The 25560-nt window shown below is 56.3% G+C and overlaps 1 protein-coding gene across 2 annotated transcripts in view; it reads left to right on the top strand.

The window, feature by feature from the left end:
• Positions 1 to 1276: 1276 nt before the first annotated feature.
• The window catches only part of LOC133343057 (phosphatidylinositol 4-phosphate 3-kinase C2 domain-containing subunit alpha-like), a 33475-nt gene continuing 9191 nt past the window's right edge, over positions 1277 to 25560 (top strand). The window contains exons 1-22 of one of the 2 annotated variants that reach the window (XM_061552529.1): positions 1277 to 1353; positions 7844 to 7964; positions 9121 to 9232; positions 10159 to 10238; positions 11360 to 11423; positions 12471 to 12614; positions 13172 to 13229; positions 14321 to 14507; positions 15043 to 15165; positions 15771 to 15932; positions 16891 to 16996; positions 17611 to 17753; positions 18326 to 18520; positions 19261 to 19354; positions 19641 to 19735; positions 20176 to 20359; positions 21332 to 21439; positions 22188 to 22280; positions 23072 to 23201; positions 23978 to 24114; positions 24508 to 24677; positions 25292 to 25448. In XM_061552529.1, the coding sequence (XP_061408513.1) occupies positions 1290 to 1353; positions 7844 to 7964; positions 9121 to 9232; positions 10159 to 10238; positions 11360 to 11423; positions 12471 to 12614; positions 13172 to 13229; positions 14321 to 14507; positions 15043 to 15165; positions 15771 to 15932; positions 16891 to 16996; positions 17611 to 17753; positions 18326 to 18520; positions 19261 to 19354; positions 19641 to 19735; positions 20176 to 20359; positions 21332 to 21439; positions 22188 to 22280; positions 23072 to 23201; positions 23978 to 24114; positions 24508 to 24677; positions 25292 to 25448 (2727 nt within the window). In that variant the 5' untranslated portion in view covers positions 1277 to 1289. Of the gene's footprint in view, positions 1354 to 7843; positions 7965 to 9120; positions 9233 to 10158; positions 10239 to 11359; positions 11424 to 12470; positions 12615 to 13171; positions 13230 to 14317; positions 14508 to 15042; positions 15166 to 15770; positions 15933 to 16890; positions 16997 to 17610; positions 17754 to 18325; positions 18521 to 19260; positions 19355 to 19640; positions 19736 to 20175; positions 20360 to 21331; positions 21440 to 22187; positions 22281 to 23071; positions 23202 to 23977; positions 24115 to 24507; positions 24678 to 25291; positions 25449 to 25560 lie in introns of both variants that reach the window. The other variant, XM_061552520.1, reaches the window with a different exon arrangement.

Here is a 25560-nt window from a genome sequence, read left to right as displayed (position 1 = left end):
GAAATGAGTTTATGAAACACAGATTGTCCTTGTCAAAGGGGAAATGTAATATTTCAACGACAATTTAAGATTTTTTCTTTGGATCGGTGGCGGCGGTGGTGGGTTGTGGTGTGGTGGTGGGTGTGGTGGTGGGGTGGGCCATGGTGGGTGTGGTGGTGGCGGTGATGGTGGCAGGTGGTTGTGGTGGGTGTGGTGGTGGTGGTGGTGCTGGGGGTGGTGGTGGTTGTGTTGGGGGGTTGGGTGCTGGTGGCGGTGGTGGTGGGTGTGGTGGGGGGCATGGTGGTGGTGGTTGTGGTGGTGTGGTGGCGCGCGGTGCTGGTGGTTGTGGGTGTGGTGGTGGTTGTGGTGCTGGGCGTGGTTGGTGCTGGGCGTGGTGGTGGTGGGGTGGTGGGTGTGGTGGCGGCGGTGCTGGTGGTGGTGGTTGTGGTGCTGGTGGCGGTGGTGGGTGTGGTGTGGTGGTGCTGGCGGGTGGTGGTGGTGGGTGGTGGTGGGGTGGTGGCATTTGTGTGCAGAGCTCAGACACAGGACGACGGTGGCAGTCGGAGAGCCTCTTTGAAGTCTCGACAGAGGGAAATGAAGAGGAAGTGGAATTTTCTCGCATGGTCACAGGGTGAGTTCCCTTCTTGTCTTGGGAGCAACGCAGTTTAGGGGGAGGTGCTTAACTCGCTGCGTGCTACCGTCATCTAGATTCGACGCACTGCGCTGCCAACCCGACGAAGCGACAGTTTGATACGGCCATAGATAATATTAGCGCCGGGGGATATTGGAACGGAGGTCGTTTCAGCCTTAAAATGAGTACCCGGTGCTGTGTGTAAACATCAGCACAGCAAAGACAAACGAAACTATTTTATTTTATTTTACCAGGCAAGGCCCACTGAGCTGTATAGCTTTATTTCAGAAGCAACCTGGCCACAATGTATAGCAGCCAAATACTCAACATGTGGATGGAAAAAACCAGAGGTCCAGAGAAGAATCCACGCGACCACGGAGAGAGAGAGGACACACAAACTCCAAATATGCAGCAGGCGTGCGGGTTTGGATTGACCCTACGACCTTCTGTATACCAGGCGAGGTTGTGCTTGCCACCCCTCCCCTCGAGTGACATGCCAGCCTTAATAGACGTCCGCAAACAGCACTTGCCCCAACTGTCTGTTAAAGGCTTATACTGTAGAGGGGAGACTTTGTCTGTGTTTGCTTGCAGGCTGCGAGAGCGATTCAGCCACAGCGACTGGAGTTCGAACTGGGGATCCTGCGCAGCCCGTGTGCACTTCACCGAGGTGTGCAGCGTCATGCTCAAGGTGCTGGTGGAGTTGGACAACGCTCATCCCGAGCCCATCACCTTCACCTGCGAGTGTGAGTGAGGCCGTGCTGCCGGGGGTGGACTGAGACTGTGAGGGGGGTGAGTGAGGCTGTGTGGCTGGGGGTGAGTGAGACTGTGAGGGGCTGGGGTGAGTGAGGCTGTGGGTTGGGGGTGAGTGAGGCTGTGAGGCGGGGGTGAGTGAGACTGTGTGGCTGGGGGTGAGTGAGAGGTGAGGCTGGGGGTGAGTGAGACTGTGAGGCTGGGGGTGAGTGAGGCTGTGAGGTGGGGTGAGTGAGGCTGTGGGCTGGGGGTGAGTGAGACTGTGAGGCTGGTGGTGAGTGAGGCTGTGTGGCTGGGGGTGAGTGAGGCTGTGAGGCTGGGGGTGGTGAGAGCTGTGTAGCTGGGGGTGAGTGAGGCTGTGAGGCTGGGGGTGAGTGAGGCTGTGGTGGCTGGGGGTGAGTGAGGCTGTGAGGCTGGGGGAGTGAGGCTGTGAGGCTGGGGGTGAGTGAGGTGTGTGGGGGGGGGTGAGTGAGGCTGTGAGGCTGGGGGGTGAGTGAGACTGTGAGGCTGGGGGTGAGTGAGACTGTGAGGCTGGGGTGGTGAGTGAGGCTGGGGGGAGTGAGACTGTGAGGCTGGGGGTGAGTGAGACTGTGAGTGGGGGGTGAGTGAGACTGTGTGGCTGGGGGTGAGTGAGACTGTGAGGCTGGGGGTGAGTGAGACTGTGAGGCTGGGGGTGAGTGAGGCTGTGAGGCTGGGGGTGAGTGAGGCTGGGGGGGAGTGAGGCTGTGAGGCTGGGGGTGAGTGGGAGGCTGTGAGGCTGGGGTGAGTGAGGCTGGGGGTGGTGAGTGAGACTGTGAGGCTGGGGGTGAGTGAGGCTGTGAGGCTGGGGGTGAGTGAGACTGTGAGGCTGGGGGTGAGTGAGGCTGTGTGGCTGGGGGTGAGTGAGGCTGTGAGGCCGGGGGTGAGTGAGACTATGAGGCTGGGGGTGAGTGAGGCTGGGGGTGAGTGAGACTGTGAGGCTGGGGGTGAGTGAGACTGTGAGGCTGGGGGTGAGTGAGGCTGTGTGCTGGGGGTGAGTGAGGCTGTGTGGCTGGGGGTGAGTGAGGCTGTGTGGCTGGGGGTGAGTGAGGCTGTGAGGCTGGGGGTGAGTGAGGCTGGGGGTGAGTGAGACTGTGTGGCTGGGGGTGAGTGAGGCTGGGGGTGAGTGAGACTGTGTGGCTGGGGGTGAGTGAGGCTGGGGGTGAGTGAGACTGTGAGGCGGGGGTGAGTGAGGCTGGGGGTGAGTGAGGCTGTGTGGGGGGGAGTGAGGCTGGGGGTGAGTGAGACTGTGTGGCGGGGTGAGTGAGACTGTGTGGCTGGGGGTGAGTGAGACTGTGAGGCTGGCGGTGAGTGAGACTTTGAGGCTGGGGGTGAGTGAGGCTGTGTGGTTGGGGGTGAGTGAGGCTGTGAGGCTGGGGGGAGTGAGACTGTGGGTGGGGGGTGAGTGAGACTGTGAGGCTGGGGGTGAGTGAGGCTGTGTGGCTGGGGGGTGAGTGAGGCCTGTGAGGCTGGGGGTGAGTGAGGCTGTGTGGCTGGGGGTGAGTGAGACTGTGAGGGCTGGGGGCTGGGGGTGAGTGGGCTGTGTGGCTGGGGGTGAGTGAGGCTGTGAGGCTGGGGGTGAGTGAGGCTGTGTGGCTGGGGGTGAGTGAGGCTGTGAGGCTGGGGGTGAGTGAGGCTGTGTGGGCTGGGGGTGAGTGAGGCTGTGAGGCTGGGGGTGAGTGAGGCTGTGAGGCTGGGGTGAGTGAGGCTGTGTGGCTGGGGGTGAGTGAGGCTGTGAGGCTGGTGGTGAGTGAGACTGTGAGGCTGGGGGTGAGTGAGACTGTGAGGCTGGGGGTGAGTGAGGCTGTGAGGCTGGGGGTGAGTGAGGCTGGGGGGTGAGTGAGACTGTGTGGCTGGGGGTGAGTGAGACTGTGAGGCTGGGGGTGAGTGAGGCTGGGGGTGAGTGAGGCTGTGAGGCTGGGGGCGAGTGAGACTGTGAGGCTGGGGGTGAGTGAGACTGTGTGGCTGGGGGTGAGTGAGACGTGAGGCTGGGGGTGAGTGAGGACTGTGAGACTGGGGGTGAGTGAGACTGTGAGGCTGGGGGTGAGTGAGACTGTGAGGCTGGGGTGAGGAGACTGTGTGGCTGGGGGTGAGTGAGGCTGTGAGGCTGGGGGTGAGTGAGGCTGGGGGTGAGTGAGGCTGTGATGGCTGGGGGTGAGTGAGGCTGTTGAGGCTGGGGTGAGTGAGACTGTGAGGCTGGGGGTGAGTGAGGCTGTGAGGCTGGGGTGAGTGAGGCTGGGGGTGAGTGAGGCTGTGAGGCTGGGGGTGAGTGAGGCTGGGGGTGAGTGAGGCTGTGAGGCTGGGGGTGAGTGAGACTGTGTGGACTGGGGGTGAGTGAGACTGTGAGGCTGGGGGTGAGTGAGGCTGTGAGGCTGGGGGTGAGTGAGACTGTGAGGCTGGGGGTGAGTGAGGCTGTGAGGCTGGGGGTGAGTGAGACTGTGAGGCTGGGGGTGAGTGAGACTGTGAGGCTGGGGGTGAGTGAGACTGTGAGGCTGGGGTGAGTGAGGCTGGGGGTGAGGCAGACATGTTGAGGCTGGGGGTGAGTGAGACTGTGTGGCTGGGGGTGAGTGAGACTGTGAGGCTGGGGGTGAGTGAGACGTTGAGTCTGGGGGTGAGTGAGACTGTGAGGCTGGGGGTGAGTGAGACTGTGAGGCTGTGGGTGAGTGAGGCTGGGGGTGAGTGAGACTGTGAGGCTGGGGGTGAGTGCGACTGTGAGGCTGGGGGTGAGTGAGACTGGTGTGGCTGGGGGTGATTGAGACTGTGAGCTGGGGTGAGTGAGACTGTGAGGCTGGGGGTGAGTGAGGCTGTGAGGCTTGGGGGTGAGTGAGGCTGGGGGTGAGTGAGGCTGTGAGGCTGGGGGTGAGTGAGGCTGTGAGGCTGGGGGTGAGTGAGGCTGGGGGTGAGTGAGACTGTGTGGCTGGGGGTGAGTGAGGCTGGGGGTGAGTGAGGCTGTGAGGCTGGGGGAGAGTGAGGCTGTGAGGCTGGGGGGTGAGTGAGGCTGTGTGGCTGGGGGTGAGTGAGGCTGGGGGTGAGTGAGACTGTGAGGCTGGGGGTGAATGAGGCTGGGGTGAGTGAGGCTGTGTGGCTGGGGGGTGAGTGAGGCTGTGGCTGGGGGTGAGTGAGGCTGTGAGGCTGGGGGTTGAGTGAGACTATGAGGCTGGGGGGTGAGTGAGGCTGGGGGTGAGTGAGACTGTGAGGCTGGGGGTGAGTGAGACTGTGAGGCTGGGGGTGAGTGAGGCTGGGGGGTGAGTGAGACTGTGTGGCTGGGGGGGAGTGAGGCTGGGGGTGAGTGAGACTGTGTGGCTGGGGGTGAGTGAGGCTGGGGGTGAGTGAGACTGTGAGGCTGGGGGTGAATGAGGCTGGGGGTGAGTGAGGCTGTGTGGCTGGGGGTGAGTGAGGCTGTGTGGCTGGGGGTGAGTGAGGCTGTGTGGCTGGGGGTGAGGGAGGCTGTGAGGCTGGGGGTGAGTTAGGCTGGGGGGTGAGTTGAGACTGTGTGGCTGGGGGTGAGTGAGGCCTGGGTGTGAGTGAGACTGTGTGGCTGGGGGTGAGTGAGGGATGCTGGGGTGTAGTGAGACTGTGAGGCTGGGGGTTGAGTGAGGCTGGGGGTGAGTGAGGCTGTGTGGCTGGGGGTGAGTGAGGCTGTGTGGCTGGGGGTGAGTGAGGCTGGTGGCTGGGGGTGAGTGAGGCTGTGAGGCTGGGGGTGAGTGAGGCTGGGGGTGAGTGAGACTGTGTGGCTGGGGGTGAGTGAGGCTGGGGGTGAGTGAGACTGTGAGGCTGGGGGTGAGTGAGGCTGGGGGTGAGTGAGGGCTGTGTGGCTGGGGGTGAGTGAGGCTGTGTGGCTGGGGGTGAGTGAGGCTGTGTGGCTGGGGTGAGTGAGGCTGTGAGGCTGGGGGTGAGTGAGGCTGGGGGTGAGTGAGACTGTGAGGCTGGGGGTGAGTGAGTCTGTGAGGCTGGGGGTGAGTGAGACTGTGAGGCTGGGGGTGAGTGAGACTGTGAGGCTGGGGATGAGTGAGGCTGTGAGGCTGGGGGTGAGTGAGACTGTGAGGCTGGGGGTGAGTGAGACTGTGAGGCTGGGGGTGAGTGAGGCTGTGAGGCTGGGGGTGAGTGAGGACTATGAGGCTGGGGGTGAGTGAGGCTGGGGGTGAGTGAGACTGTGTGGCTGGGGGTGAGTGAGACTGTGTGGCTGGGGGTGAGTGAGGCTGGGGTGAGTGAGGCTGGGGGTGAGTGAGGCTGTGTGGCTGGGGGTGAGTGAGACTGTGAGGCTGGGGGTGAGTGAGACTGTGAGGCTGGGGGGTGAGTGAGGCTGGGGGTGAGTGAGGCTGTGTGGCTGGGGGTGAGTGAGACTGTGTGGCTGGGGGTGAGTTGAGGCTGGGGGTGAGTGAGACTGTGAGGCTGGGGGTGAGTGAGACTGTGAGGCTGGGGGGTGAGTGAGACTGTGAGGCTGGGGGTGAGTGAGACTGTGAGGCTGGGGGTGACTGAGGTTGTGTGACCAGGGTGTGAGTGAGACTGTGTGGCTGGGGGTGAGTGAGGGCTGGGGTGTAGCGAAGGTGATGGATGGAGGCTGGGGTTGAGTGGCTGTGAGGGGGGGTGAGTGAGACTGTGTGGCTGGGGGTGAGGGTGAGTACTGTGTGGCTGGGGGTGAGTGAGGCTGGGGGTGAGTGAGGCTTGGGGTGTGAGTGAGACTGTGTGGCTGGGGGTTGAGTGAGGCTGGGGGTGAGTGAGACTGTGTGGCTGGGGGTGAGTGAGGCTGGGGGTGAGTGAGACTGTGAGGCTGGGGGTGAGTGAGGCTGGGGGTGAGTGAGGCTGTGTGGCTGGGGGTGAGTGAGGCTGTGTGGCTGGGGGTGAGTGAGGCTGTGTGGCTGGGGGTGAGTGAGGCTGTGAGGCTGGGGGTGAGTGAGGCTGGGGGGGTGAGTGAGACTGTGAGGCTGGGGGTGAGTGAGACTGTGAGGCTGGGGGTGAGTGAGACTGTGAGGCTGGGGGTGAGTGAGACTGTGAGGCTGGGGATGAGTGAGGCTGTGAGGCTGGGGGTGAGTGAGACTGTGAGGCTGGGGGTGAGTGAGACTGTGAGGCTGGGGGTGAGTGAGGCTGTGAGGCTGGGGGTGAGTGAGACTATGGGGCTGGGGGTGAGTGAGGCTGGGGGTGAGTGAGACTGTGTGGCTGGGGGTGAGTGAGACTGTGTGGCTGGGGGTGAGTGAGGCTGGGGGTGAGTGAGGCTGGGGGTGAGTGAGGCTGTGTGGCTGGGGTGAGTGAGACTGTGAGGCTGGGGGTGAGTGAGACTGTGAGGCTGGGGGTGAGTGAGGCTGGGGGTGAGTGAGGCTGTGTGGCTGGGGGTGAGTGAGACTGTGTGGCTGGGGGTGAGTGAGGCTGGGGGTGAGTGAGACTGTGAGGCTGGGGGTGAGTGAGACTGTGAGGCTGGGGGTGAGTGAGACTGTGAGGCTGGGGGTGAGTGAGACTGTGAGGCTGGGGGTGACTGAGGTTGTGTGACCAGGGTGTGAGTGAGACTGTGTGGCTGGGGGTGAGTGAGGCTGGGGGTGAGTGAGACTGTGAGGCTGGGGGTGAGTGAGACTGTGAGGCTGGGGGTGAGTGAGACTGTGTGGCTGGGGGTGAGTGAGACTGTGTGGCTGGGGGTGAGTGAGGCTGGGGGGGAGTGAGGCTGGGGGTGAGTGAGGCTGGGGGTGAGTGAGGCTGTGTGGCTGGGGGTGAGTGAGACTGTGAGGCTGGGGGTGAGTGAGACTGTGAGGCTGGGGGTGACTGAGGTTGTGTGACCAGGGTGTGGTCACGGAGGTCTGGAGCTCATCACCTTCACCTGCGAGTGTGAAGCCAGGTCCACGCGTGAGCGATCAGTTGCGCAACTGAATTGCTTCTGAAAATCACACAACTCATTTTTCACCTGCAACTTCTTTGTCCACTTCTGAGCAGGCGTTTTTGCTACAAAGACGTGTCTGGGCATGGTTAAATTGTCTGGCAATGCCCTCCGTAGCATAGCCCTGCCCCTGTTCTAGTTAGTTCCACCACCCCCACCACCCATATCTTTGGTGAATATTTGGACCAGTTTTGCTCATCCCCTAGGTCGACTCAGCTGAAAATAAATACGTGGTTCAGTGTGTAAACATCAGCACTGGAGAAGCGATCCTTGCCCGTGAACAGAACTTGCCCCAACAGACTGTAGAAGGCTCTATGGGGGATATTTGTCTTTTTTAAAATCCTTTATATTAAGTTCACTTGCTTGCTTGCTTGCGCGCTTACGACCGGGCAAATCTTTCGGTCGTTTTTTAACCGACTTCCCGTGATCCAATTTTTTTCTAAAATTTGCCACTTTTTAGGAAAAAAAAAATGTCATATTTAATTTAAAATACCAATGTGATAAAAATGAAACTCTTACTCAAGAAAAACAGAAATGAATAATAAAATAAAACCGATGCCACGCATATAAAGGGTTAATTTTTTACGTGTGTGTGCATGCAGCCCAGTCTCCAGTTGAGTTGCTGCTGATTCAGATCTTGTGCTTCCTGCACCCGGATTTCTCACAAGTGGACGTGACAGATTACCTCCTCAAGGTGCACGGGCTGGACGAGGTCTTGCAGAGGTGATGCTTGGCTTATGTAGACGGACGCAGTTGGCAGCTCATTGCCACGTGGTGCCATGAAAGTTGATTCAAGGGCAGCTCCGCCAACTAGGGCAAATTTCGATTTAATGATACCCCTACCCCCTCCCTTTGATGCTGCTAGTCCTGCATAATGCACGGGCATAAGTAGTACTAATCACATACCTGCATTTTCCATAAATATGCCCATAAATATGCTAAATTCCTCTTGATATGCAAATTATTTTGTCAAGGCGCCCTTCCCCCTCTTCCAACCCAGCTTAAATATACCCTCCAAGCATGGTGCTGTTTCATTCAGACGCTGTCTCCCCGACAGACCTGGTCTTCACCTGATGACGGCTGCTTGCGTTGTGGCCGAAACGTCGTGAGAATTATTTTTTATGTTTTATTTTATTATTTTTATTGTTTCCATTCTACGTGACTTTACCGAAAGAGCCAAGAAAACTAGGGCAAACTCGCGGTCGTTAGCTGGGCGGTGGTGGTGGCACACGCCTGTTGGAGGTGAGCGGATGGGGGGATCATCGCGCAAATATCGAGGTGCCGCCATACGCTGGCTCGCCAGGACAAGGCGGTACAGCAAATGGTGGACTCCACCTGTTGCATCTGTACGGGATGGAGTGTTTCCCCCCCTCGCTAGCATGGGTTTTTTCTGGGCACTCTGGTTGACGCTCACTTGTAAGCGCTCATTGGTTGAAAGAATCTTCGTATATAGAGGACCGCACAGCTCACCTCTCGCCCATCCATCCAGTCATTCACTCACGCACGCCCCACTCACTCGCTCATCAACCTGCTTACCCAATCGCTCACCCAGTCACCTACTGAAGTGACGGAGGGAGGGGAAGCCATGACTGGGCTGTGAAGGCACTGGGTTGAAGAGGGAAATTTGTACGAGAGACTTTGAAAAGAGAGAGAGGATCAAGTCGAGTTGCCTGGGGAGGGTGGTTGGGCACGGGGATGGGTGGTGGTGGGGGGGATATCGTGGCTGTCATAGCGGCCATCAACGGTGGTGCAGTCAATCTCAGGAACGTTTCCCCATTCGACGCAAAGCGCGACGCCGCACACAAGACGGCGTTGACAGGCGCGGCGTGCTCGGTGTGGTGTGGTGCGTGGATGCTTGCGCGCGTACGTGCGTTTGCAGCGATCGACAGTTTGGCAGCCACAGCTACATCCAGCACTGCCGGCGCTTCGACCTGGACGTGCGGCTGAAGCTGGCACGGCGCAGCGCTCTCAGGCAGGGGCTGGCTCGCACCGTAAGTAGCGCAGCATGCGCAGAAAGCACAGCAGGGGCAGTTATGCGCAGCACCCGCAGGAATCGCAGCACGCACAGTGGTGGGCTACAGCATCACCACCGCCGGCCAGAAAGATTACGCAATTATTTAACATTTTTTACGTATACTAGCACTGCCCGTGTATTTGCGCGGGTGATATGTCCGGGGTTGGGGGGGGGGGGCGTGATGTCAGCGCAACGCACGAACCCGGCTTAGCGCTGTGCGATTTGGGTGATGTTATCACGCAGATGTGCATGGTGATGTCACCAACACGCCAGCCAGTGAGTCAGCCAGCCAGCCAGTAAAGCTTTTTTAAAATAACATAGTGTGATAAATATCATCCCTGTCGGTGTACACAGGCCCAAAATGCCACGCGGCGAGCAACGAACGGTGCTGTTTACGTTGTCATGCATACGATGAGTTGACACATTTCTTAACTGGAGCGAGGTTTTTATAAGAGCTTGGCAACGGAGACGATGATGGGGAGGGAATTCCAAAGTGGAGCAGTGCGAGGGAAGAAGCAGAAAGAGAAGTGGTGTGACCTGCGGTGTGGTGGTGAGATGGTGAGTGAGTGGGTGAGTGATGGGTGGGTGGGTGTGTTGTTGTGATCTGCAACGTGGTGAGAGGATGGATGCACGAGTAGGTGAGTGATTGGTGGGTGGTTGAGTGAGTGAGTTGTTTTCTGCAATGTTGTAGCTGAACATAGTACGGGTTAGATGAAAACAGTCCGGTTGACCGATTCCTCAACGTGGATGGAGAACCTTCGAGTGATATTCACGGGAACAGTAACCACGGGAGTAGCGATATCCGAGAGTGATACGCAAGTGACGTTGATGGTGCGGGTGGTGGTGTGGATGGTGATGACGGTGGTGATGCTTACCGTGTGTCTCTCCCCTCCTCCGCTGTAGGAAGAGGATGATGCTCGCCCTACCGTCTTGCGCATCGACCAAGAACTTCACGAGTGTCCACAGAAGCGCTCGCTCACCAAGTAAATTGTCCAATCTTGGGTGGAGCACCCAATTCCTACCTCACTGCACTCAATAGCAATCGGAGTGAAGCCGGTCCGATTGACCGGTGGTCCAACGCTCACTGTTTCACTCCCGTCACTCGGCTCACTCGCTGGCGGTCACTCATCATCCTGATCACTCTTCTGTTGCTGCTACCATGGCGATTCTCTGCACGTGAACTTGACTCGTTGATTCCTCCGTCCGTGTCGAGGACTCGGTCGATATCAGACTGCCTCTTCTTGGTTCTTTCGGTAAAGTCACGTAGAATGGAAATAATAAAATAATAAAAATGAAACATAATAAAATAATTCTCACGACGTTTCGGCCACAACGCAAGCAGCTGTCCTCAGGTGAAGAACAGGTCTGTCAGAAAGACAGCGTCTGAATGTCTTTCTGACAGACCTGTTCTTCACCTGAGGACGGCTGCTTGCGTTGTGGCCAAAACGTCATGAGAATTATTTTATTATGTTTTATTTTTATTATTTTAATAATAAAAATAAAATATTTTATAATGTTTTTTTTTCCCTTCTACGTGACTTTACCGAAAGAACCAAGAAGATGAATCCCTGCAGTCACGAAAGCTTTAAATCGAAATCAGACTGCCTGTTTGGTGTCATCCACCACGCTGTGTTCAACACTCCCAGTTACTCGCTCACTGGCGGTCAGTCACCTCCTGATCAAACTTCTGTCGCGTCTCTCACGGTTGCTGTTCTCCTCTGAACCTCGCCCATCGAGCACCTATGAAGGCCAGCACAGCACACGAGGAGGGGGTGGGTGGTCAGCCACACGCCCGGCCGCCTTTGTCTCCTAAGCGGTGATGTTTAACACGCCGCATCAGGTACTCATTTGAGGCTGAGTCGACCTAGGGGAGGCCCCGGACCGGCTCAGATAATTGTCACTGATGCTGGCCGTGAGCGGGAATCGAACTCGGGTGGCCAGGTTCGTAATGCAGCGCGCTAACCGTTACGCGACCGCTTTCCTCGACGATACAGTCGCACGCACCACATACGCAGTCGTACCCGAATGCCATTGAAACATGAAGGGTTGAATTTTGCTTTGTGTTCCTCCGTGTTGATGCGGGTGGATTCATTTTGTTTTGCAGGCAGGGGCTGTCAATGCTCATGGATGTCTATCACAGTGAGGTGGAGACGCTGCTGCTGCACGAGGCAAGTTTATACCGCAGTGGGCTTTGCCTGGGAGGATGGGCATACTCTTAAAACTAAACCATGGGCATGGTTTAGTTTTATTTGTATGTGTTTTGGTTGATTTTATTACATTTATTATACTTTGCACTCCTATCGTGTTTTTGTATTGTTTGTGGTTGTAACGCTCTTACCTGCCCCGACTGAATATTTGTGAAAAAGAGCTTTATAGCTCATCGGATTCTTCCAATATAAATAATTTTTCTGAAGTAACCGCTGATCGTTGTGCGGAGGGCGTGCAAGGTGGAGACGCATTTGTCTCTTGGAAAACGTGAACCACGCAGGGGGAGCACTCGTGTGAGTGGTTGTCACCAACTGCTTGGTTCTTTCGGTAAAGTCACGTAGAAGGGAAATAATAAAGTAATGAAAATAAAACATAATAAAATACAATTCTCACGACGTTTCGGCCACAACGCAAGCAGCCGTCCTCAGGTGAAGAACAGGTCTGTCGGAAAGACAGCGTCTGAATTATAGTCTTCCCGACAGACCTGTTCTTCACCTGAGGACGGCTGCTTGCGTTGTGGCCGAAACGTCGTGAGAATTGTATTTTATTATGTTTTATTATTATTTTATTATTTCCCTTCTACGTGACTTTACCGAAAGAACCAAGAAGATGAATCCCTGCAGTCACGAAAGCTTTAAATCGAAGGTTTTCACCAAGTTGTTTCTCTCTCCTTGAGCTACGTCACCACTGAGCAGTTGTACAAAATTGAAGCCTCGTTCCCAGCTTATCTTTCTTTTATTCGCTCGTACGCATGGTCACGGAGCGGTGCACAGTAGTGGATATCACAGAGCTACCTCCGAGATAGATTCAAGGGACCTCTGGTCCACGCTGTCGAGGGCAGCATTGTGAATGTGTTCCCATTGTGCCCGCGCTCCCCGCCACCCTGCTGCCCACGCTCACGCTGTTGCTCGCTGTTGCTCGCTGTTGCTCGCTGTTGCTCGCTGTTGCTCGCTGTTGCTCGCTGTTGCTCGCTGTTGCTCGCTGTTGTTGCCGTGCCCCGGCTCCAGCAATCGGGCATTGGCGTGAGCACGGACCGCGTCATCCAGGCCGCCAAGGCGCTGTGCTTGGCGCTGGAGAGCGTGGAGACGCCGGCCGTCACCAACGCCGTGTCGTCCCTGCGACACTTCGGCACGGCCGCCCCCCAGCAAGAGGTGATCGCGTCTTCGCAGCCCGGTAGCGAGAGAGGCTGTCTGGCTCGTTTTACGCAGCGAGCTGGAGGAGCATTTTTGCCTTTGTGTGCCGTCTTTGTGTGCCATGGTGGCAAGATGTTAGCAAACTCGCCTGGGACACAGGATGTCTTGGGTTCGATCCCGACCCTGACGCCTGTAAATTTGGAGTTCTCCCATAGATTTTTCTTCAGGTCCTCCGGTTTTTCCCTCCACATTTAGAAACATGCGTTTAGAGTATTTGGCTGCTATACATATCAACTGAAAACGCTATATAGGTCAGTGGGCCTTACGAACCCGGCGACCCAAGTTCCTGCCGATGGCCAACACCAGTGACGATTATCTGAACCGGTTGTGGACCTCCCCGAGGTCGACTCAGCCTCATCGCCAGTAGGGAGACAAAAGGAGGCCGGGCGTGGTGCTGGCCACCCACCCCCTCGTGTGCCGTTACTGGCCTTCATCGGTGCTGCTCGCTAACAGCACTTGCCCCAACAGTCTGTTAAGGCTATACGGGGGATCTTTGTCTTTGTGTGTGTGTGCAGGGTGCCTTCCAAAGCCAGTGGGGCTCAGGCCTGCTTCCCGATCAATCGTGGGGCATTTGTGAGTCTCTCGATGTTTTTCCAATTCCCAACTTCACCGCTCGTCTTGTTCCCGCCGGCTGGCGTTGTGCTTTGAGAGCCCTCGGCTCACTTCCGTACGGGTTGCAGTGGCCGCCCTCTCGCGTGTGTTCCTCCCTTCAAAAACACACACAAGTGCAACTTGCTACGAAAACAAGAGCAATTCTCCACGATTCTGAATGCTGCCTGATGAGGCTGGTTGGAATTACCGGCGAGGCGTCGTACTCGAATTGGAAATGTGTTGGGGGTTTACTCTCCCAAAACACCGGTGTGCAGGACTAGTAACTCATGGGGCACGTTAGGTTTACGTGACAAACCTTAACTAATTGGCTATGTCGGGTGGTGGACGGGTTTAACGACACACCTATATTTACGCGATCTAACCCAACAAAAAGTCTATTATGGAAACCTTGCGACGTGCAATCCCAACTGAGTGAGTCTCCCGGCAATCTTTCAAATTTGGCACATTTGTTACCATCACGCTGGCACGCGCAATGGCCGACTGGTTTCGAATGACGCTACCAGGAATTTTAACGTCCACTGTAAAGCGGATTGCGCATTGTATTATCATAGTTATTACACCTGCGGTATTAATCACGGCGGTCTGCCGGATTCCGACCGCGAACCTCTGCACCAAGCGTGGAAGTAAGCTTAGTTACTACTGACGCCAGGCACAGCTGGTGATCAAAGTGGATTGTGTTTGGTTTGTTGTCCTTCCCCCGCTCCTCTCATTTGCACGGTTATCTTCGTAAAGTCCGAACAAAGTTCAACATACAACGCTAGCAACCGCCATTCGCCACTAAGTCGCTCTGACATCACCACGGCGCTTGCGCCAGACTGTCTGCTCTGTTAAGGCCACGTCAAGTAACGCCGCTGGCAGGAGGTCACGGTACAGACCCAGGTACCACGGGTTCACTGACTGAGATGGCTGGCCCGATGCACCATCTGTACCCCCTCCCCACCCCCCATTACTGTGCCAACTTGCTATGTTTTAGCCGCCCGGCACTTTGCCCGTTGTTGTGAGCGCATACGCACAAACCAACTTTGACCCCTGACGGAACGCGACGGCAGCAGGTTCCCTGCGCGCGCCGCTGGAGGCCCTGACGGCGTCGCTGCACCAGCTGATTGAGCTGCACGGCGCCGCGTTCCGCACGCACGCGCAGGCGCGCCGCCCCACGCGCTACTCCTACCCGCTCACCGACGACCAGCTCCGCTTCTCGCTCTACGCAGCGCACAGAGTGCCGCCCGCCTGGATCGGCAGGTCAGGGGTCAGCACGGGCAGGGGTCAGGGGTCAGGTGGGAGTGACTTTAGAGGGTTGGGGGTGGGGGACAGATGGTGAATCCGTCCGTTTATGGAGAAAATTTTGCGGCTCGATCAAGTCCCTTGTTAGTAATGTCAGCATTAGTAGGCGAGCGAGAGAGTCTCACTCAACCCAGAGTGGACAGATTCTTTACTGAGGCACCCAGAGTGGGGAGTTGCCTGTGCGGAGACAGAATAGCTCACAGTTATTTTCCTGTTGATCAGGAGCTCTCGCTGAGTGTTGGAACCTCCCGGCGAGAATGTGCTAACTTGCGAGGTTTATTTCAATACAACGCTATATCGCCTACTTCAGCAGTTTTTTCTTGCTGTGGTTGTCCCACCTGATGACGATCGCTTGTGTTGCGATCACAACGTCGTGATCTATTATTTTTCTACCTACGTGACTTTACCGAAAGAACCCTATACTGTTCCCCTCTGCTCACACTGTCACTTTTTCTGTCTCTCTCTCTCCACCCATGCACCGTCGCGCCCCCAGCTACGAGCGCTACTACATGGTGTGCACGCTGAACCACGGCAGCAGGCCCCTCTGCCGGCCGTGGAAGACGCAGAAGGTTTTGCTCGAGAAGAGCTTCTCGCACTACATCCGCTGGAACGAGATGTGAGTGGGAGCTGCCGTGAGAGTGAAGGTCGGCGCCTCGTGAGCGACGCGACGGCTCGTCGATTCGTAGTCCTTGAGCCCGCTGGGGATGAAACGGGTCATCGGTACCACCGAAGGTGGCACTTGCTAACAATGATTTCCTCGAAGGATTTTATCTCGAGATCACACTTACGTCTGATAGCAAGGCCTCCATAGTAGCTGTTGATTATAAACATGTATGTATGTTTGTTGAACTTCTTTTGCACCGTAGGTACATTTTGTTACTTATATTCTCCACATTGACGCTCGTGATCATTTTTTTTATGTATTACTTGAAAAATATTTCGTATCAAACTCAAACCCATGTCTTGCCTGTAAAAATATGGCAAGTTTAGCATTGGTTCAAACAAAGCCTGACTGCTGATGACGCTGTTGAAAAAAATGCACTTCCAGAAGGCCGTGTTGCTGATGGGATGCGCAAACAAGATACTTCCAATTTATACTTTTTATTCGGCGAGACACGAGACGTATCGTATGCGCGTTTACTTTGTAGCCGTAGATCAGAAAGTGTTTGCAGAACTGCCGGATCAGCTCAGGGTTCCGGTCCCATTTTGTGCCTCCCGCAGAGTCAAATACCCGCTGTCAGTGGCCAGTGCCCCCCGAGAGATAGTCCTCCGCCTGCAGCTGTACGGGGTCATGGCGCTTCCAGCGGGCACCTCACAGGACGGCTACAAGCAGCAGGAGGAGGTCCTGGGATGGGCCAGCATGCCGCTCTTCAACTTTCGCGAGTACTGTCATTTTTGCGATCTCGTTGTTGCTTTAACATAGGGCTGTGCATCGTTGCAATCATTAACGGCAATACGTGGCCACCATTCAGAGGACAGACGACACCGCTAGCCGTTGAGGACTAGTCTCGAAATAGACGTCTCTCACCCCATTTAAAGCGGTGCGTGCATATTCCTTCTTTGGAACACGGCTCTCCGTCGTTTTATATTCTCCCGATTATATGACGCACTTTTCTTTCAAAATGACCCTAATGTTTGCAGTTGCGTCTCACTTTCCCGTGCGTCTAGTAATTCAGAGAATACGGTCGTAAGGGGCGGGGAGATAACCTGGTTCTCCCCAAGGTCTATTGGGTAATCTTTCAATTTTGAAACGTTTGGACCGTGATGTCGGCACACATGGCCCACTCATCTTAGACTCACGTCACGGTGATCTTTAACGTCCTCGGAGTATCACGGGTAATAGACCCGCAGAGTATTAACGAGGGCGGCCGCATGGTTCAAACCTCGGATCTCTGCAACAGCCGGCGAACGCGCTAAACCGCTCTGCCGCGTCGGCGTGCCTCCTAAACGAGTCGTGTTCCACTTGCACCTGAACTTCGCGAATTTGTGCTGCGTGTGCCGCCCCGCGTCTCCCTCCCTCCCGAAACAGGAGGACTTGACAATTCTGGAAAAATCGCCTGATGAAGCTGGTTGTAACCACCAGCGAAACGTACTCGAATTGTCAATGCTGTGGGTTTTACTCTCCAACACACCGGTGTGCTGAAGTAGTAACTAATCGGCACGTTTGGTCTACGCGACAAACCTCACTAATTGGCTGTGTCGGGTGGTGTTGGGCAGGTTTAACGACACGCTTATATTTACGCGATCTAACCCTTGCGACAACTTTTTTACGGATAATGTTGGTCGCGAAAGCTGACGCGTTAATCCGTTTCCCTCCCTCCCTCCGGGCCCCCCTCGCTAGTGTCCTCGCAAGCGGCAGCAAGCTGCTGGAGCTATGCTCCGTGAACTCCAACGGGATCGGAGGCGGAGGGATAGCTGCCACCATCAAAGACAACGTCATCCTGCAGGTGAAGCCACGCCGCCCCCCCCCCCTTTCGCTTCGGCACGCCACGCGCGAGCATCCCTTTGAGCTGCCCGTTCGTTCGTCACCTTCCCCTCGGCATATTTAGACGTTTGGAAAGTGCCAATGGAGAGGGGGGAGGCTACGATGATATGAGCACGGTAAACTTTGTTGTTGTTAAATTTGCGGTTGGCGTAGCGGCACAAAACGATGATAATTCACGGAAAGGGGAGCAATTAATTCTTCCCCGGGCCCGATAACAAGCTGCCGTTCCCAAGGTCATTTGCCATTGGACAACCGTGTGTCAACCACAAGTAATTCTACCCTTAGCCAATAACAAGCCGCCCCGTACCCAATGTCATTTGAAAAGGCACAGGTCTGTGACAGAGCAACAACATTGAGTCAGGATTTGTTAATTTTTTTGTTTTATTGCGACAAAAACGCGAGCCTGGTACAATCCGCCGATCGACATTGGAGCGGAACAGAAACTCGGCGAGAATTCGAATGGAGCGCGACGGCACCGTACGTACATGATGGAGGGGGTGGGGAGGGGGGGGGCGGGTGAGTCAGGATTTTAACTGACGTTACAGCGTCTCTCTCCATCTCTCTCGGTCATCGCAGATCGATTTCCCCGAGTCGAATTTTGACGTCACCTTCCTGACGCCCAAGCCGGAATCCCGCACGCCGACGCTGAGGCCTGACGCGGTGGAAGACGCCACGCAGCAGAAACTCTCCACGCTCCTCGATAAGCGCTTCCTATTCGAGTGAGCCCCCGGCGCAACCATTTTTTTTCCTTTATATTTTTTCCCACTGGTGCATATCCGAGTCGTGTTCCGACTGACCGTTGTTGGCGAACCTGAGCTGGAACCAAACCGCGATACGGTGGCCTAACGAGGCCTCTTAATCTGATCCAGAGGTGGGGTGGCCGAACAGGGCCAGGGATAACGGAGTGTTCCTCGCGTGGACAGTATCGCCGCGTCTTCCGCGCGCGTCTCTCCGTTGTGCGTGACGTCAGCTGCGGTCGGAAAAAAATCCTCACCCGGGCGCTTCCTGAGCCGCGGCGGTTTGTGATGATATATCGGTGTCGTGTTGTCGGGTCTGTCTCCTCCTCCCCTCCCTCACCTCCTCCTGCTCTTCATCCTCCTCCTTTGTCTCCCACTCGCTCTCCCGATCCTCTCCCTCCTCTGCTTCCTGACATTTCCCCCTCCGCCTCTTTCTTCCTCGTCCTTCCCATCCTTATTCTCACTCTGTCCTTCTTTCCTTCTCCCCATGATCCTTCATCTTTCTCCCCTTCCTCTCCTCCTTCACCCCTCCTCTCCCTCCCCTCCCCCCCCAGCCTGTCGGACAATGACAAACGAGCGCTGTGGGACCTCCGTGCGCTATGCCTGGGGAACTGCCCCCCCGGCGCGCTGCCCCTCGTGTTGGCCGGCTGCCCCAGCTGGGCGCACGCGCAGCTGCCCGAGACGTACGCGCTGCTGCGCGCGTGGCCGCCGCTGTCTCCCGTGCGCGCCCTGGAGCTGCTGCACGCGACGTGCGTGGGTGACGGGGCCTGGGGGCACTGTGCGGCATGCATGCACGCATGCACCACGGCGCGGACACGTACACGCGCGCACACGCGTACGTGACGTTTGTGCGCACAAGCAGAGGGCATGCTACTATGGTCGCGACACAGACACGTATACTACGTACGCACACACACGACAGGTACACCCACACACGCGGCACACAAGCATGTACACGCAGACGTATACCATGTACACACACACAGAAGACACTTACACACCCACGCTCGCGACACGTACGCACGCACGTTCCTACGCACACTAACGCGACACATACGCACGTGCGACAGATACAATGCGACTTCTCCTCCGTCGCGCTCGCCTTCGATCGAAAGTGCATATCTCCAGTGGATCCTAATAACGGTAGGAAGAACGTTCAAGACGGTCTCAGGAGCACTCCGATTGTGTTTTTGTAATTTTTGTTGTTGCAATGTTCTTACTCGCCCCGACCGGACGTCTGTTAAAAAGAGCTTTATAGCTCATCAGATTCATTCGCTCCTCAATCCGCTTGTCATGGTGAGGGTTGCGGTGGCTCATTGAATTCCTCCAATATAAATAAATATTCTGATTCTGCATCTGGGAGCGCGCAATGCGGTGACCGTCTCTCGTGTCCCCCGCGTGTTGTTGCGCCCCCCCCCCCCTCCCTCCGTGCGTCGTGCCGCCCGCCCCCGTTAAGCGCGCTGTGCTTGCCCTCCCCGCACCCCCGCAGGTTCCCGGACCAGGAAGTGCGCCGCCTCGCCGTGAGCTGGATCGAGAACCTCTCGGACGACGAGCTCGCCGACTACCTGCCGCAGCTGCTGCAGGTGGGGGCACGCGGGGAGTCCAGGGGTGGTGACCGCTGGTCGCGGGTGCCACGCAGAAACCGCGCGTTGCGGGCGCCGCGCAGAAACCGCGCGTGTGCCAACACCACGCTGCGTGGCACCGGCTGCCCGCAGCGGGTGTTTGACTCTACGGGAGGCACAAATATGGACCGGAAATCTGAGCTGATCCGGCAGTTCTGCAAACGCTGTGTGAAACCACGGGGGCGACTCCTGCGTGTTGTTTGTTGTTGTTTGTTGTTGTTTGTTGCGGCTGCTGCTGCTGCTGCAGGCCGTGAAGCACGAGTATCACCTGGACAGCGCCCTCGTGCAGTTCCTCCTCGCCAGAGCCGTGAGCAGCGTCAACATCGCCCACTACCTCTACTGGTGGGCGGCTCAGCAAGCGCACCAGCAACAGCAACAACACTTCGTATTCACATCGCGGTCCCAATGCAATCGCACATCAGCAATTGGAAAGTGCCCCGTTTACAGGTGCTGGGTGAATTATTACAGTGGCTTGTGGGGGAGGCTTTCATCCAGCAGTGGATTCACCCTGTCTGATGATGATTGATTTGATGATGATACTTTCACCCTGTGTTATTCTGAATAACATTGCAAGATCCGTAGATTCTGCAAAAACGTTGCAGCACGTTAGTGTAGAACTGTCGGGGGAGGGGGGGGGGTTGGGGGGGAGGAGGTGTAGATGCAACAAAAAAGGGCAACGCTGCGGCACAGCCTGGGACCCCACAACAACCACATGCACCACACGCGCCACATGGGTGGGCGATTTAATCGTGAACCTACCACGCGCTCCGTGCTCCTGCCAGGCTGCTGAAGGACACCCTGGACGACGAGCAGGCCGGCGAGCGCTACCAGCTGGTGCTCGGCGCGCTGCTCAGTTGCGTGGGGTGCCGCCTCTCCGCCCAGCTGGAGCGCCAGGCGCGCCTCGTCCACGAGCTGACGCACGTGGCCACGCGCGTGCGCGCTGCCACTCCCGGAGCCGCTCGCAAGGTGGGTGTGGTGGTGGGTGCTGTGGTTGGCGGTGGGTGCTGTGGTGGTGGGTGCTGTGGTGGCGGTGGGTGCTGTGGTGGTGGTGGGTGTGGTGGTAGTAGATGCGGTGGCGTTGGTGGGTGTAGTTCACATGGGTCATGTAGCCCGCATGCCCAGCCACCGCATGCCCAAGCAGCTTCTGTTTGGCCGGATAGAGGGTGCTAAATGATAGCGGCACGACGGGCTAGAGAAGACATGGAACGATGTTGGTTCGTGAGGATGTGGAGCTGCGTGGACTTACCGATGAGTGGTATCAGCGGTGTCGAGATCGGCCTCTATGGAGGAGGCTCGTGAAGGACGCTACTGGTCAGTTGGAGGCAGTCGCCCTCCAACAACAGCGGAGGGCAGAGGAGCAACGCTCACAACAATGGGCGGAGTGCCGGGCAGATAAAATGCAGCAAGTTGACACAGTAGGGGGCACAGCTGGTGCATCTGCCAGTCATCTCATTCAGTCAACCCATGGCACCTGGATCTGTCCCATGACCTCCTGTCAGCGAGCCTTCGACACTTCACGTGACCTCAAAGTGCACCTGGCCTGGCACAGTCCCCGGGGTGACTGTCACCGACACTTAGTGACGAATGGCGGATGTTGTTGTTGTTGGTGGTTACCAGGTTTTGGCACACTAGACTGGCAAGCCACCCCCCCACCTCCCCTCCCCCGGGGCGGCAGTTGAATCAATGGTGCAAAGTTCTTAAATTCACCCTCTCTGCCTCTGTCCACTCAGCAGTACAAATGGTTAAACCCCGGTCAGTCGATCAGCAGGTCGCGAATGGGTGGCGAGGTGGTAAAGTGTTGGTTACACCCACCTCTTCGCCTGGAGAAACGATTACTGGTTCCACATGCATACGTACATTATCGCGAGCGAACGGTCGCCGTTTGACAGCGCTGTTTTTGAAACCCAACTGCCGTGCCCTGCGCTGCTGGGTATGCAGGCCGCTCTGAGAGAGGGCCTGGCGGACGTGGAGAAGTTCTTCGAGCGGGAGGGCGAATGTCGCCTCCCGCTTAACCCCAGCCAGGTGCTGACGGGACTCAACTTAAAGGTGAGCCTTGCGCCAATGTATTCCGGTTGCGGAGCAAATACATGAGAAATGGTTGCACTTATTACACGCAAAGCGCTCGCCACAAATGAACCACGATAGCTTGCTGATCTAGTCAAGGAGCGTAAACCATCACGTGGGCTACGGTAACCCTCGCAGCAGCAGCGGCAGCAGCGGCTTTTGGCGAACCATCGAAGAAAGACTTGTCGCCGCATTGCGCGCTTGCTTAATCAGAATTGGAATATTCATTTATACCGGAGGAATTCGATGAGCCGCCGCGACCCTCACCATGACAAGCGGATTGAGGAACGAACGAATCTGATGAGCTATGAAGCTCTTTTTAACAGATGTCCGGTCGGGGCGGGTAAGAACATTACAATACAAAAACACGATCGGAGTGCTTCTGAGACCGTCTTGAACGTTCTTCCTACCGTTATTAGGAAGCCACTGGAGATATGCACTTTTAAATCTGGGATTGAAAACGAATTTCTCTTGAATTTATTTTTGTGTTTAGTTTGTTGTCCTTACCCCGTACCACTGATTATCACGGTTTGGCTACGTGCTGGTTTAACCGGTCCAGGGTCTCTCTTAGGTCGACTCGGCTCTAAATGAGTACCAGGTGCGGCGTTTAAACATCTCCACCGTGAGAAGATAAAGGCGGCCGGGCGTGGTGTTGGCCTTCCTTTATAGGTACTTGCCCCAACAGTGTGTTAAAGGCTATACGGGAGTCTTTGCTTGTGTTTTTGCGTAGGCTTGCTGTTACTTCACATCGAACACCACGCCTCTGTGTCTAAAGTTCCTGAACCGAGATGCCCCCGGAGATGACATCAGCGTCATGTTCAAGGTGAGCTCTCGCCGGCCATCACGGGCGCTCTGTCTCGGGGAACGAGGGGCAGCCCATGGCTTCGCTCGCCTGTCACTTCGCCTGTCCCCTCAACGTGAGAGAATAAGACTATGTCAGCGAGCATTTTTGTTGCTGTGTGTGCTGTGTGCTCGTGGGGAGCATTAATGTAGGGGTTAGTGCGCTACGCTACGAACCCGGCGACCCGAGTTCGATTCCCGCTCACGGCCAACACCGGTGACGATTATCTGAACCGGTCCTGGGCTTCCCCTTGGTCGACTCAGTCTCAAATGGGTACCTGGTGCGATGTGTAAACATTGCCACTAGGGAGACAAAGGCGGCCGGGCGTGGTGCTGTCCACCCTCCCCCTTCGTGTGCCGTGCAGACCTTCATAGTGCTACTCGCTAACAGCACTTACCCCAACAGTCTATTAAGGCTACGCGGGTGGCGGGGTGGGGGATCTTTGGCTTTGTCCTTTCTCTTTAAGTGACCGTTAGGGCCGTGCACGCTCTGTTTGCGTGCACCTGCGCAGGTGCACGAATGCGCGTTCCCCTGCCTCTCTGTAAGCAAGCTTTGGCGTTCCCGTGCGTGTGTGCGTGCGTGTGTGCGTGTGTGCGTCTGCGTGCGTGTGTGCGTGTGTGTGTGCGTGTGTTTGTGCGTGCGCGTGTGTGTGTGCGTGTGTGTGTGCGTGTGTGTGTGCGTGTGTGTGCGTGCATTTGTGCGTGCGTGCGTGTGTGCGTGCGTGTGCGTGCGTGTGTATGTGTGCGTGCGTGTGTGCGTGCGTGCTTGATCAGACGGGCGACGACCTGCGGCAAGACATGCTGACGCTGCAGGTGATGCGCGTCATGGAGAGCGTGTGGCTGCAAGAGGGCCTTGACATGCGCATGGTCCGCTTCCGCTGCCTCTCCACGGGCAAGCAGCGAGGTGCGCGCCACCACGATGCCAACGGCACCCCCCCCACCCACCTAGTCTAAATGCGTGACATTGATTTTTAAATGTGGAGGGAAAAACCGGAGCACCCGGAGAAAAATCCACGCGACCACGGGGAGAACATGCAAACTTAAATTATACAGCATGCATAATGTGACCTTTCTTGCGTCCTCTGGTCTAACACTGTTTGAGACTAGGCTCTAAAGAAAGCTGTCTCTGGTGTGGACCAATCAGTTGCAATGCCGTATATTTTTGTTTGCATGTTCACCACAAGTATGTGTGGTTAATGCAGACTTGATTCCTTGCAAAAGGTTTTTGTTTGGTTGTTTTAACATCTTAACCTACGTGACTTTCCTCATACCATCCGGGGACACCGTTCCAGTGCCCAACCAAACTGATATTATTATTATTATTTAACGAGCCTTTTGCCCGTCCAAGGACGGGTGTATTTCAGTAAATCTGAAACTTGCAAGCGAAAATCAGACCGCGACGCGATATTCATGCGCATCAATTCGTGTGCAATTTGTAAGGCCGCGGTGACACAGACTTATTTCATTTAAAGGTTATAATCCGTTGTTCATCATGACGTCCTTTTTACTTTGTCTACCGTGACACCGTGTGCCGTGTGCCACATGCCCCGTGCCGGGACACCACATGCCACGTGTCGTGTGCCGTGTGCCGCGTGCCGTGTGTTGTGACGCCACGTGCTGTTTGCCGCGTGACGCCGTGTGCCGTGACGCCATGTGCCGTGTGGCGAGTGTCCCGTGCAGGCATGGTGGAGTTGGTGCCGGGAGCTGAGACGCTGCGCCGGATCCAGGGAGAGCACGGAGTGACGGGATCCTTCAAGGACACGCCGCTCGCCCTCTGGCTGCGCAAGCACAACCCCTCTGAGCAGCAGTACCAGCAGGTACCGGGGGACTACCGCACCTCGTGCCCGCTGGGAAAGGCCGCATTTCTCAACCAGTCATCAAGGCCGCATTCCATCTGTTAATGTGTGTGTGTGTGTATTTGTGTGTGTGTATTTGTGTGTGTTAGTGTAGCGGTTAGAGTGCTGCGCTATGAACCCGGCGGCCCGAGTTCGATTCCCGCTCACGGTCAACGCCAGTGACGATTATCTGAACCGGTCGTGGGCCTCCCCTAGGTCCACTCGGCTTCAAATAAGTAACTGGTGCGGTGTGAAAATGTCGACCCTGGGGAGACAGGAGGCCGGGCATGGATGCTGTTCCACGCACTTGCCACAACAGTTTGTTCAGGCTATACGGGGACGGGAGGATCTTTGTCTTTGTGTGCACGCACCCAGGCGGTGGAGAACTTCATCTACTCGTGCGCCGGCTGCTGCGTGGCCACGTACGTGCTCGGCATCTGCGACCGGCACAACGACAACATCATGCTGCGCACCACGGGGCACATGTTCCACGTGGACTTCAGCAAGTTCCTGGGCCACGCGCAGATGTTCGGAAACATCAAACGGTAGTGCTCATTGTACCTCTTCTCAAGTTTACTTGTGTGGTATTTAAAAACGCAATTAATCCTTTGCTCTTCTTGGTTCTTTCGGTAAAGTCACGTAGAATGGAAATAATAAAATAATAAAAATGAAACATAAGAAAATAATATCATGTTTACTTTTTATTACTTTATTATTTTTATTCTACGTGACTTTACCGAAAGAACCAAGAAGATGAATCCCTGCAGTCACGAAAGCTTTAAATCGAAATTTAACCCTTTGCTGTTCTGAGGCGTCTGCAAGTTGCAGCGTGGTGGTGGGGGGGGAGGTCCCCTTTCACCACTGAATCTCGGAACACGCAAAGCGGCTCAGCGTTCATTTTATTTAGAGAGGCGTAGCAGCGCCGTTGTTTTTAAAGACATTGCACTCGCCGCATAGAACCGTAGCGACACGACCGCTGCACCCTACGATAGCTGGCGCCAAACCGCGCCACAAGCGTTACCTGGCAAAATAAAAATAGTTTAATTTAGATCTCGGTGTAGGTCCCGTTTGTCGCAATTTTTCAGATCTGTCTAAAAATCTGGAGCGCATCCCTTGCAAGTACGCGCTCATACGCGTAACGTGTGTCCACGCGCGCTAGGGACCGCACCCCGTTCGTGCTGACGGCCGACATGGCGTACGTCATCAACGGCGGTGACCGTCCCACCAGCAGCTTCCAGCAGTTCGTGGAGCTCTGTTGCCAGGCGTACAACGCCATCCGCAAGCACGCGGGACTCCTCTTCAACCTCCTGGGCCTGGTGAGCGATGGCGGCGAGCCAGGGGATGCAAGGGGTGGGGCGGGTTGGAGGGGGGCTACTAAGTGGGGGCGGTACGAGGCCTAGACGCCATCGCCGTGTGTATGCTCTTACC

The sequence above is a fragment of the Lethenteron reissneri genome, chromosome 2 (assembly GCF_015708825.2).
Source record: "Lethenteron reissneri isolate LAM-NWPU_2019-01 chromosome 2, ASM1570882v1, whole genome shotgun sequence".
NCBI classification, from domain to species: domain Eukaryota; kingdom Metazoa; phylum Chordata; class Hyperoartia; order Petromyzontiformes; family Petromyzontidae; genus Lethenteron; species Lethenteron reissneri.
This window is presented reverse-complemented; position numbering and strand designations above follow the sequence as displayed.